Source organism: Anolis sagrei, chromosome 8 (genome assembly GCF_037176765.1).
Source record: "Anolis sagrei isolate rAnoSag1 chromosome 8, rAnoSag1.mat, whole genome shotgun sequence".
Taxonomy (NCBI): domain Eukaryota; kingdom Metazoa; phylum Chordata; class Lepidosauria; order Squamata; family Dactyloidae; genus Anolis; species Anolis sagrei.
The window spans coordinates 652,153-666,254 of record NC_090028.1 but is presented as its reverse complement, the minus strand read 5'-3'; the positions used below and the strand labels follow the sequence as shown (position 1 = coordinate 666,254).

Below are 14,102 nucleotides of genomic sequence, written 5' to 3'. Positions count from 1 at the left end.
AGGCAAAACTTCCTGGACAAAATGCAAGAAACCAGTAAACATGAATCGAAGGCATGAATATAAAAGCATAAATTCCAAACTGAGTCACAACACCGCCCAGAAACACCAGGCTCAACCAGAAAATCCTTGTCCTCATCCTCAGGGGCTTCACAGGCCTCATTGAAAGGAATCGCTGGGCAAAAGAAAGTGTCCAAACTTTGGTAGAAAGGTCCCTCGTGCTGAAGTTTGTGTCTCCTTGTGAGTAAGGCAAAGGGAGAGGGGTCATGATGCCGCTTTTTCTATAGGCCGCCCTCCCATCCCATCCGTCTTTCATCCCATTGCTCGTCCCCAGAGACACCTGAATCCACTTTGCGGTTTCTAAAAAGCCTCTCGCACCCGGCACTTTCAAAAGCTGTTTCAATGGGCCTCTATTTTGGGAAGCGGAAAACGCTCGCGTTGACGTATCGCTACAGAAAATAGTGCCAACCAATATTCTTAAAATACCCTTCCTTTTCTATGAGATCTGGAGCGTGAGGCAATCCCCGTGGGCCTCGTCCCCAAATAGGAAAGGGGCTCAGAGGTTTGCGTGGTGCGCCTTGCTAGCGAGAGAGAGATATCAGGGGAGTGGAGCGGGATGCGCTTCTCTCCCCGACCTTGACACATTTGACATCTTCTGCTGGGTCAGGCTCCGGCCTTGTTGACATTGACAGGTCTTTTCTGATTTGGGGGGGGGGGGGGGCATGCAGCCCCTGACCAACCAAACACAACTCTTCCTTCAAACCCGCCACAAAAGTTATTTTTTTTTATCTTCTTAAAGAATGTTTGTATTATATATAGTTTCGTAAAGGTTTCCCTCTGACATTGAGCCTAGTCGTGCCTAACACTGGGACTCTGGTGCTTATCTCCATTTCTAAGCCAAAGAGCCGCCGTTGTCCAAATACACCTCCAAGGTCATTTGGCCACTGGCATGACTGCATGGAGCAGCCTTACCTTCCCACCAGTACGGTACCTATTGATCTACTCACATTTGCATGTTGTCAACTGTTAGGTTAGCAGAAGCTGGGGCTAACATCATGAGCTCACTCAGCTCCCCAGATTTGAACTGCCGACCTTTCAGTAAGGAAGTTCTAGGGTGGGAGAAAGAACCCTTGTCTAAAGCAAGTGTGAATGCTGCAATTAGCAAGCTCAGTTAGCATTGAGTAGCCAGGCAGCTGCAAAGTCAATCAGTGAGGGTCCCTGCATAGAGGTAGCCCAGCCTCTGTTGCTTGGAGGCACCCTCTGTGGAATGATGTCCAGGGTGGTAGAAAGAACCCTTGTCTGTTGGAAGCAAGTCTGGATGCTGCAATTAGCAAGCTTTAATAGCACTGAGTAGCCATGAAGCTGCAACGTCAATTAGTGAGGGTGTCTGCATAGAGGTAGCCTGGCTCTGTTGCCTGGAGGCACCCTCTGTGGAATGATGTCCAGGGTGGGAGAAAGAACCCTTGTCTGTTTGAAGCAAGTGTGGATGCTGCAATTAGCAAGCTTGAATGGCACTGAGTAGCCATGAAGTTTACAAAGTCAATGAGTGAGGGTCTCTGCATAAAGGTAGCCTGGCCTCTGTTGCCTGGAGGCACCCTGTGTGGGTTGATGCTCAGAATGGGAGAAAGAACCCTTGTCTAAAGCAAATGTGAATTTTGCAATTAGCAAGCTTAATTAGCATCGAGTAGCCATGCAGCTACAAAGTCAATCAGTGAGGGTGTCCAAAGTGGGAGAAAGAACCCTTGTCTGTTTGAAGCAAGTGTGGATGTTGCAATTAGCAAGCTTGAATGGCACTGAGTAGCCATGCAGCTGCAAAGTCAATCAGTAAGGGTGTCTGCATAGAGGCAGCCAGGCCTGTGTTGCCTGGAGGCACCCTCTGTGGAATGATGTCCAAGGTCGGAGAAATAACCCTTCTATGATTCTTGTCTAAAACAAGTGTGAATTTTGCAATTAGCAAGCTTGATTAGCACTGAGTAGCCACGAAGCTGGAACGTCAATCCATGACGGGATCTGTATAGAGATAGCCTGGCCTTTGTTTCCTGGAGGCATCCATTCCGTTCTTTTCAGGCATGTGCACTCAGAATATTTTGGACCAACCCAAACTTGTGGTTTTTCTGGAAGGCCAGAACTATGACCAGAGCCCCTAATAATAATCATCATCATCATCTTTATTTATAATAATATTTATAATAATAATAATAATAATAATCATCATCATCATCATCTTTATTTATAATAATAATAATAATAATCTTTATTTATAATAATATTTATAATTATAATAATTGGAGCCCCCTGTGGCGCAGTGGGTCAAAGCACTGAGCTGCTGAGCTTGTTGATCGAAAGGTCGCAGGTTCGATTCCGGGGAGCGGCGTGAGCTTCCGCTGTCAGCCCTAGCTTCTGCCAACCTAGCAGTTCAAAAACATGCAAATGTGAGTAGATCAATAGGTACCGCTCCGGCGGGAAGGTAACGGCACTCCATGCAGTCATGCTGGCCACATGACCTAGGAGGTGTCTGCGGACAGCGCTGGCTCTTCGGCTTAGAAATGGAGATGAGCACCAGAGTCCCAGAGTCGGACATGACTGGACTTAATGTCAGGGGGAAACCTTGACCTACCTTTACCTTTAATTATAATAATAATCTTTATTTATAATAATATTAATAATAATAATAATAATAATAATAATCTTTATTTATAATAATAATAATCTTTATTTATAATAATATTTATAATAATAATAATAATAATCTTTATTTATAATAATCTTTATAATAATAATAATAATAATCTTTATTTATAATAATATTTATAATTATAATAATAATTTTTATTTATTATAATAATAATCTTTATTTATATTAATATTTATAATAATTATAATAATAATCTTTATTTATAATAATATTTATAATAATAATAATAATAATAATAATAATCTTGCTCCTTTGTGGGGAGCAAGGCCAGCGCTTTCCGTCGCAAGCCTTCCCCATCCTTGCATCCCAACCAAAGGGACACTGGCTGACCCCCAGGGAATGTGAGGTGTCACCTGGGGCCTGGGAGGATGCCTCGTGGGGAGTGGGCTCTTCCTGGCCCCCTTGCCCCCTGTTTCCAGCCAGGGAGCCCTGTGCCCCTCCTTGCCCGCATGCCTGAGCGCAGCCCCTTGCCTCCCTGGGACCAGTTGCGAGTGAAACCCAATCCGCTCCCCAGCAATGACCGTCGTCGTCTTCCCCGTTTCCTGCGTCATTGGTGGGGCATCTGGGCGCTCCCATGCAGCTGTTCCCGGGCATCGCAGCAGCTGCAGATTCCTTCCTCCCGGCCCCTCGGCCCCTCATTCTGAAGTAGGACCCCCACAAAGGCTCCCAAAAGGCAGGCAAAAGCAGAGCAAAAGGGGCCTTGGTTTGCAGGGAGGAAATTCGAGGATCGCGGCTGCGGCCCCACAGAGATGGACGCCGGAAAGGAGATCCACTTCTTGTTGAAGGACAGGAAAAGAGATTAAAAGACAGGCTCAAACCCAACCTCGAAAACTCTGGCGTAGACACCAAGAGAAAACTAGGAAGCCCTGGCCCTTGAGCGCCCCAGTTGGAAGTCAGCTGTGACCAGCAGTGCTGCAGAACTTGAAGAGGCATGAATGGAGGGCGAAAGAGAGAAATGTTCCAAGAGGAAGAAGGCGCGTCAAGACAACCCCGACCGGGACCGCCTTCCATCTGGAACCCAGTGTCCAACCTTAAAAACTCTGGCATAGACACTGAGAACTGGGAAGCCCTGGCCATTGAGTGCCCCAGCTGGAGGTCAGCTGTGACCAGCAGTGCTGCAGAATTTGAAGAGGCACGAATGGAGGGCGAAAGAGAGAAACGTGCCAAGAGGAAGAAGGCGCGTCAAGACAACCCCAACCAGGACCACGTTCCACCTGGAAACCGATGCCTTCACTGCGGGAGAAGATGGAGGTCAAGTCACCTACGCAGCCACCGCCAGGATACTACACTTGGAGGACCATCATCCTCGGACTATGAGGGATCGCCTAAGTAAGAAGTAGAAGGGGGGTGAAGAATGGCGTGGAAAAGACTGTCGCCTCCTCCCAAGCAACCTGTATGAGTTGTAGATTTTTCGGGCTGTATGGCCATGTTCTAGTAGCATTCTCTCCTGACGTTTCGCCTGCATCTGTGGCAAACATCCTCAGAGGTTGTGAGGTCAGGCGAAATGTAAGGAGAGAATGCTTCTAGAACATGGCCATGCAGAGTTTGGATCATCCTCTGATTTATTGGTCGATTTGTTCTGATGGCTTGCTCCTGGGCTGCAAGAATCAGGCCTTCTGTCTCCTTCTTCAGTGTTATTATTATTGTTGTTGTTGTTGTTTGTTGCTCACAAGTGGAACTTTGAGAAAGGAGACAGAGGGCCTGATTCTGGCAGCCCAAGAACAAGCCATTCGAACCAAGGCCATCAGAGCCAGAATTGAAAAGTCAACAACAGATCCCAAGCGTAGACTCTGCAAGGAAGCAGATGAAACAAGAGATCCCATCCTCAGCTGCTGCAAGAAGATCGTGGACGGACTCCAAGCAGAGGCACAACACCCTTGCTCAGGTGATGCATTGGAACTTGTGCCACAAACACCATCTGCCTGCCACAAAGAACGGGTGGGATCACAAGCAGGAAAGAGTTACAGAGCATGAACATGTCAAGCTACTCTGGGACTTCCAGATTCAGACAGACAGAGTTTTGGAGCACAACACTCCTGACTTCATGATTGTGGGGGGGAAACAAAGTGTAGATCATCAATGTTTCAGTCCCAGGCGATAGCAGAAGTGACGAAAAAATCTGGAAAAGCTGACACGATATGAGGATTTAAAGATCGAACTCCAAAGACTCTGGCACAAGCCAGTAAAAGTGGTCCCAGTGGTGGCTGGCGCACTGGGCGCAATGCCTCAAGACCTTGGCCTGCACTTAAAAACAATCAGCGCTGACATAATCACCACCTGTCAGTTGCAAAAGGCCACCTTACTGGGATCTGCACGCATTAGTTGCCAATTCGTCACACAATCCTAGACACTTGGGAAGTGTCCGACGTGTGATCCAATACAACATCCAGCAGAGTGATCTTGTTTGCTGTGGATTATTCTTTCTGTGTGTCAAATAATAATACTACTACCTCTAATATCCTAAGCCTTTGGGAAGTGGCCGATATTCAGAGACAAATCTCAGACACTTGGACCTCATGTGCATGTGTGCTGTGTACATGTAAATAAATAAATAGCTAGCCATGTAGTGGTCATCCCTTGGGTCCAGATCGCACCTGTGGGTGGTTTCCTCCATCTCTGATAAGGAGGCCTTTGAACGAGGTCTGCAGCTCTGGTGGGAAAAGCCTTCCCTGATTGAATGGCTATTCTTGGCCTTTTTAATGAATTATTATTCGGCCCTGGAAATAGATCAAACCGAGGGGGGGGGGGGGGCGCTCAGGGAGAGGAACCAAACGGGGTAACTTGAGGGCAGCCGGCCCCTTTGGCCCGCTCGTTCTTTCCCAGGCCCGTTGAATGCGGCCTTAGCGAGGGGCTTTGTCCCTTGTCCTCAGGCAAACCTGCGGCAGCCTTGGCAAGAGAGAGGGAACGAGAGAGAGAGAGAAAGGAGGGAAGAAAGAAAGGGAGAAGTGGATGGAGAGAAGGAGGAACTCTCTTGCATCCAAAGAGAGGAGATTCCATCTGAACACGAGGAAGAACTTCCTGACTGTGAGAGCCGTTCAGCAGTGGAACTCTCTGCCCCGGAGTGTGGTGGAGGCTCCTTCTTTGGAATCTTTGAAACAGAGGCTGGATGGCCATCTGTCAGGGGTGATTTGAATGCAATATTCCTGCTTCTTAGCAGAAAGGAGTTGGACTGGATGATGGCCCAGGAGGTCTCTTCCAACTCTTGGATTCTAGGATTCTATGAAAGAGAGAGGCACACATTGAATTACCCACTGGAGCAGGCATGGGCCAACTTCGGCCCTCCCTCCAGGTGTTTTGGATTCCAATTCCCACAATTCCTAACAGCACTCCTCTGAGTCAGGCCGTTCTATTTCCGCCACCTGCTTCTCTGGCCCTGGAACTCAACAAAAAAGCTCCTGTTTGGTAGCAGGTTTCCTATCAGGCGGGTGAGGTGTTCCAGCGAGTGTCTCTGTAGATCTTAGAAAACTATTTCTTGATTTAAGTCGTTGGCATGCTGGCTGATACCCAAACAAGGGATGAGCTGGAGGTGTCTCTGCCTTGGTCCTTTCACTATTGGCTGCTCCTTCCCGGCGGATGTCAGGTGGGGCGATACCGGCTAAGCAGTGTAATTTCTCCAGTGGTGTAGGGCGGAGACACCCCGTGATAATGTGGCATGTCTCATTCAGAACCACATCCACTGTTTGAGCGTGGTGAGATGTGTTCCACACTGGGCATGCAAACTCAGCAGCAGAGTAGCACAGCGCAAGGGCAGATGTCTTCACTGTGTCTGGTTGTGATCCCCAGGTTGTGCCAGTCAGCTTTCGTATGATATTGTTTCTAGCACCCAGTTTTTGCTTGATGTTCAGGCAGAGCTTCTTGTAGGTCAGGGCACGGTCCAGAGTGACTCCTCCCAGGTATTTGGGTGTGCTGAAATGCTCCAGTGGGATTCCTTCCTTCCCAGGTGATCTTCAGAGCTCGAGATGCTTGTCTGTTCTTAAGATGAAAAGCACATGTCTGTGTTTTAGATAGATTAGGGATCAGCTGGTTTCCCCTGTAAGGCAGTAAGAGCACCTAGAGCTTCGGAGACCTTCCGTTCAACCATCTCAAAGCTCCCTGCTTGAGCGGTGATGGCACGATCATCAGCATAGATGAAGCTCTCTGTCCCTTCTGGCAGTGGCTGGTCATTTGTGTAGATGTTGAACATGGATGGAGCAAGCACGCTCCCCTGAGGCAGGCCGTTCTTCTGTTTCCGCCATCTGCTTCTCTGGCCCTGGAACTCAACAAAGAAGCTCCTGTTTTGTAGCAGGTTTCCTATGAGGCGGGCGAGGTGGTCGTCCTTTGTGATACTATACATTTTTCTCAGGAGGAGGCGGTGGTTGACAGTCCCATAAGCCACTGACAGGTCTATGAAGACAGCTCCTGTGATCCGCTGCCTTTCAAAGCCATCTTCTTATGTGCTGAGTCAGGTTCAGCACTTGCGATGTGCAGCTTCTGCCTTTCCTGAAGCCAGCTTGCTGTGGGATCAGGCATGGGTCTATTTTTTCCATAATTCTATGCAAAATAAGTCTCTCCAGAACTTTGTAGAGGTGGCACAACAGGGAGATTGGTCTGTAGCTTTTTGGGTCATTACGGTCTTTGCCTGGCTTCAAGATGGCGATGACTCTTGCTTTCCTCCAGATTTTGGGGATCTGACAGGATGCAGTGCCGTTGTTCATCAGCTCCAGCAGCCTTGCTTTTGGGCCAAAGTTCTTGATTGGTTCCATCCGGAGATCATCCAGGCCAGCTTCTTACATTTGTTGAGAGCCATGTCCAATTCAGTAGATGTGAAGCTCTGTGGCTGAAAGGGTTTGAGAAGCCCTAGTCCATAGAAGCTCGCAAGATGTCCTGGCTTTCCTACGGGCTTCCTTGCTTCCGGTTCCAACCTCCATGCCTTCCCGCCTTGTGTCCCAACAGACAGCTCTGCCTGCTCCTGAACGCGGAGAACATCTTCCACTCCATGGCGGACATCCTTCTGCGGGAGGAGGACCTCAAGTTCGCCTCCACCATGGTCCACACCCTCAACACCATCCTCCTCACCTCCTCCGAGCTCTTCCAGCTGCGCAACCAGCTCAAGGACCTCAAGACGCCGGTAGGTTGCGCATGGAATGACATGGGGTGGATGCCCCAAGTGCGTTGTTGCCTTGTGCAGATGAGGCACTGAAGGTAGATCCTTGGCCATGAAGGAGAGGGTTCACCTTGAGGTGCTCCAGGCTGACTCGACCACTGGGTTCAGCATCCTAGATTTGGAAGAGACCCCAAAGGCCATCTAGTCCTGCTTGCATCACAAGTTGAAGTGTTGGGTCACCTTCAACTTGTTCTCCACCAAGTCTCCGAGATCTCTTTCCCATGTATCTCTGTTGTCGAAACAAGCATCACCCATATCTTTGCATTTCATTTTTTTCTGCCAAATTGTCGTATCTTACATTTCCCCTCCTTGGAATGCGTTGTGTTAGTTTTGGCCCACCAGCTCTCTAATCTGTTGGGGCCATTTTTCATCCTGGCAAAATGAGGTTGGAGATGTGCTTGGATCCCCAGCGGAACAGACTTAAAACCCCCCAAAATATACCATATATACATATACACATATACTCGTATACATATACACATGAACACATTCATATATACACACACACACACACACACGTATATATATGTATGCACAAACACACAAAAATATACACATATACACACATACATATACATACACACATATACACATGCACATACATATACAAATACACACATATATACACTCACACCCACACCAACACACACAGACACACACACACACACACACACACATATATATATATACAAACACACACATAAACACATATACACAGACTGGGCCACAGCAACGCGAATTATAATGTTTGTTTGTGGGGTTAACATAACTCAAAACCACTGACGAATTGACACCAAATTTGGACAGAAGACACCTTTCAGGCCAACGAGTGACCATCACCCCATAACACACACACACACACACACACAAAACCCTAGTGGAACAGACTTAAAAACCCCCAAAATATACCCATATATACATATACACATATACTCATATACACATGCACACATTCATACACACACACATATATATGCACAAACACACAAAAATATACACATATACACACATATATACATATACACATGCACACATATATACACATGCACATACATATACAAATGCAAATATATACATTCACACCCACACCAACACACATATATATACAAACGCAAAAATATACACACACATAAACACATATACACAGACCGGGCCACAGCAACGCGAATTGTAATGTTTGTTTGTGGGGTTAACATAACTCAAAAACCACTGACGAATTGACACCAAATTTGGACACAATACACCTTTCAGGCCAATGACTGACCATCACCCCATAACACACACACACACACACAAAACCCCAGCGGAACAGACTTAAAACCCCCCAAAATATACCCATATATACATATACACATATACTCATATACACATGCACACATTCATACACACACACACACACATATATATATGCACAAACACACCAAAATGTACACATATACACACATATATACATATACACATACATATACAAATACACACATATATACACTCACACCCACACCAACACACACAGACACACACACACATATATATATACAAACGCAAATATATACACACACATAAACACATATACACAGACTGGGCCATGGCAACGCGAATTGTAATGTTTGTTTGTGGGGTTAACGTAACTCAAAAACCACTGACGAATTGACACCAAATTTGGACACAATACACCTTTCAGGCCAACGAGTGACCATCACCCCATAACACACACACACACACACAAAACCCTAGCGGAACAGACTTAAAACCCCCCAAAATATACCCATATATACATATACACATATACTCATATACACATGCACACATTCATACACACACACACACATATATATATGCACAAACACACAAAAATATACTCATATACACACATATATACATATACACATGCACACATATATACACATGCACATACATATACAAATGCAAATATATACATTCACATCCACACCAACACACACACACACATATATATACAAACGCAAATATATACACACACATAAACACATATACACAGACCGGGCCACAGCAACGCGAATTGTAATGTTTGTTTGTGGGGTTAACATAACTCAAAAACCACTGACGAATTGACACCAAATTTGGACACAATACACCTTTCAGGCCAACGAGTGACCATCACCCCATAACACACACACACACACACACACACACACAACCCCAGCAGAACAGACTTAAAACCCCCCAAAATATACCCATATACACATATACTCATATACACATGCACACATTCATACACACACACACACGTATATATATGTATGCACACACACAAAAATATACACATATACACACATATACATATACACATGCACACATATATACACATGCACATACATAATACAAATGCAAATATATACATTCACACCCACACCAACACACACACACACACACACACATATATATATACAAACGCAAATATATACACACACATAAACACATATACACAGACCGGGCCACAGCAACGCGAATTGTAATGTTTGTTTGTGGGGTTAACATAACTCAAAAACCACTGACGAATTGACACCAAATTTGGACAGAAGACACCTTTCAGGCCAACGAGTGACCATCACCCCATCACACACACACACACACACACACACACACACACAAAACCCCAGCGGAACAGACTTAAAATCCCCCCAAATATACCCATATATACATATACATATACATATATACTCATATACACATGCACACATTCATACACACACACACATATATATGCACAAACACACAACAATATACACATATATACATATACACATGCACACATATATACACATGCACATACATATACAAATGCAAATATATACATTCAGCACTTGGCGATCATCGGCCTCTGTGCTTGGTGGGCCTTGTGGGGCGTGGGCCCCTCCCTCGGCACTCCCTCCTGTGCTTTGCCCCCCCAGGAAAGCCGGAACCTCTTCTGCTGCCTCTACCGCTCCTGGTGCCACAACCCCGTCACCACCGTCTCCCTCTGCTTCCTCACCCAGAACTACAAGCACGCCTACGACCTCATCCAGAAGTTGTATCCTTCCAGCGTTGTGTGTGTGTGTGTGTTGTGTGCTGGCCTCAGCAGCTGGTGGCTGTCAGATGGAGTCTGCTTTAACCACTATGGTTCCCTCCTGGGATCTGTAGTCCAGGGATGGATGGATGGATGGATGGATACATGGATGGATGCATGCATGGATGGATGGATACATGGATGGATGGATGGATGGAAATATGGATGGATGGATGGATGGATACATGGATGTATGGATACATGGATACATAGATGGATGGATCGATTCATCGATCGATGGATACGTGGATAGATGGATGGATAGATGGATGGATACATGGATGGATGGATACATGGATGGATGGATGGATACATGGATGGATACATGGATGGATGGATGGATGGATGGATACATGGATACATGGATACATGGATGGATACGTAGATGGATACGTAGATAGATGGAAAGATGGATGGATAGACGAGTGGATTCATTGATGGATGGATGGATACATGGATGGATGGATATGTGGATAGATGGATGGATACATAGATGGATGGATGGATGGATACATGGATGAATGGATGGATGGATACGTGGATAGATGGATGGATACATAGATTGATGGATGGATGGATGGGATGGAAGGATGGATGGATACATGGATAGATACATGGATGGATAGATGGATGGATGGATGTGTAGATAGATGGAAAGATGGATGGATAGATGGGTGGATTGATGGATGGATGGATGGATGGATGGATGTTTTTGCACAAGCCCATGCCAAACCCTCTGTAATGTTGATCTGCCCACCATAGTCCTGGTTCTAGCCATTGAGATTAGCTGTGATTTATTCTAATGATGTTGTTATATTTTACTGTTTTGATTGTGTCATTAGATTGTCATTTGTTTATTGTGTTTTTAATGTGTGTTTGCTTGTCTCCCCTTGTTGTTATGGGGCTTGGTCCTGCTTGTAAGCCTCTCTGAGTCCCTTTGGGGAGATATAAGGTGGCGGGATCTAAGAACAAAGTTGTTATTATTGGAGTGACCTTCCTTAACGCTCTTCTGCAGCGGCGACCTAGAGGTCACAGTGGACTTCCTGATTGAGGTGGACAAGCTGGTCCAGCTGATCGAGTGCCCCATTTTTACCTGTAAGCCCCTCCTCTTCCTTTGCCGGGTGCGCTGTCCGTGCGTGGCCAGCGTTTGTAGGCTGCACACTTGGACGCATGTGCGCAGGGGGCCGCTCTCTCTGCCTTCCCCTTGCTGCGAGTGGCGACGCTTGACCCAAAGAAATAGAGCAGAAGTTATGTGCCTTTTTGCTGCTGTGAGACCCTTGCTTGCGCTCTCCCGTCAGGGGCATGGGGGGGGGGGGGGACTCTTTGCAGAATGTAGGTTAGCCGCGCAGAGGGTCTCCGCAAAATCCTTTCGCCCGGGGGTTTTGAGCAGGATGTTCCAATGGATGCATTAAGGGGACGGCTTCCCAGATAATTGCTGCTGCTGCCAAAAAGAGAAGGCAAGGTGGCACAGTTAGGGTGGCCGTATTGGTGTCCGTTCCCATGGGGAGCCAATGGGGCAGCATCCTTTCATTGGTGAAGCCTGGCATTAAATCCATCTTTAGTGCATAAGTGAAAATCCCAGTGTTTATTCCCACCCTGCAAGTTTCTAGTCCTCCTTGTTTGTTCTCCTTTATGTTTATTGACTAGCAGGACTATAGGCCAATGGGAAAGGGTCCTGCCCTTGAACAGGGACCCTTACACACACATTTCACCCATTCCTTCATCCCTCTGTGGATTTCCAAATCTCCTTTTTGCTGCCTTGCAGCCTGTTACGCTCCAGGCCAGGAAAGCCCTCTGACGTTAAACACCACACAGCTGAGTAGAAATGCAAGCAGTTTATTGAAGATAGTTTAAAAAGCAGTAGCAGTAAAAAAGCATTCCACAAAAATAAGTAAATCAAATTAGGTAGAAAGATAAGCAGAAACAACTAGTCCAGGAAATTAGTCCATCAGAGTTCGTGAACTGACGTTAAACACCACACAGCTGAGTAGAAAAGCAAGCAGTTTATTGAAGGTAGTTTACATGCAGTAGCAGTAAAAAGCATTCCACAAAAATAGGTAAATCCAATTAGGTAGAAAGATAAGTAGGAACAAATAGTCCAGGAAATTAGTCCATCAGAAAAACAAATACAGAAACTCCAAAACTTGAATCATGAATCCAAAAATGCAATATAATAATAATAATAATAATAATAATAATAATAATAATACACATTTCACCCATCCCTTCATCCCTCTGTGATTTTCCAAATCTCCTCTTTGCCTCCTGGCATCAACGGCCTGTTAAGCTCCAGGCCAGGAAAGCCCTCTGACGTTAAACACCACACAGCTGAGTAGAAATGCAAGCAGTTTATTGAAGGTAGTTTAAAGGCAGTAGCAGTAAAAAAGCATTCCACAAAAATAAGTAAATCCAGTTAGGTAGAAAGATAAGTAGGAACAAATAGTCCAGGAAATTAGTCCATCAGAGTTTGTGAGCTGATGTTAAACACCACACAGCTGAGTAGAAATGCAAGCAGTTTATTGAAGGTAGTTTAAATGCAGTAGCAGTAAAAAGCATTCCACAAAAATAGGTAAATCCAATTAGGTAGAAAGATAAGTAGGAACAAATAGTACAGGAAATTACCCCATCAGAGTTCGTGAACTGATGTTAAACACCACACAGCTAAGTAGAAATGCAAGCAGTTTATTGAAGGTAGTTTAAATGCAATAGCAGTAAAAAGCATTCCACAAAAATAAGTAAATCCAATTAGGTAGAAAGACAAGTAGGAACAAATAGTCCAGGAAATTAGTCAATCAGAAAAACAAATACAGATACTCCAAAACTGGAATCATGAATCTAAAAATGCAATATAATAATACTACTAATAATAAGAAGATATAATTATATATTTATATTACATATAATATTACTAATAATATTATGATATAATGGTATGGTGCAATATAGCAATGTTTCATGCTGATATTGTCCTATGCTAAGGGCCTGTTACGCTCCAGGCCAGGAAAGCCCTCTGACGTTAAACACCACACAGCTGAGTAGAAATGCAAGCAGTTTATTGAAGGTAGTTTAAAGGCAGTAGCAGTAAAAAGCATTCCACAAAAATAAGTAAAACAAATTAGGTAGAAAGACAAGCAGAAACAAATAGTCTAGGAAATTAGTCCATCAGAGTTCATGAACTGATG

The 14,102-nt window shown here is 45.2% G+C and overlaps 1 protein-coding gene across 1 annotated transcript in view; it reads left to right on the top strand.

Annotated features, from left to right (window-relative positions):
- The window catches only part of VAC14 (VAC14 component of PIKFYVE complex), a 97,717-nt gene that overhangs the window by 70,980 nt on the left and 12,635 nt on the right, over positions 1-14,102 (top strand). The window contains exons 15-17 of the mRNA XM_067470896.1: positions 7,625-7,799; positions 10,766-10,884; positions 11,936-12,015. Of these exons, the coding sequence (XP_067326997.1) occupies positions 7,625-7,799; positions 10,766-10,884; positions 11,936-12,015 (374 nt within the window). The remainder of the gene's footprint in view (positions 1-7,624; positions 7,800-10,765; positions 10,885-11,935; positions 12,016-14,102) is intronic.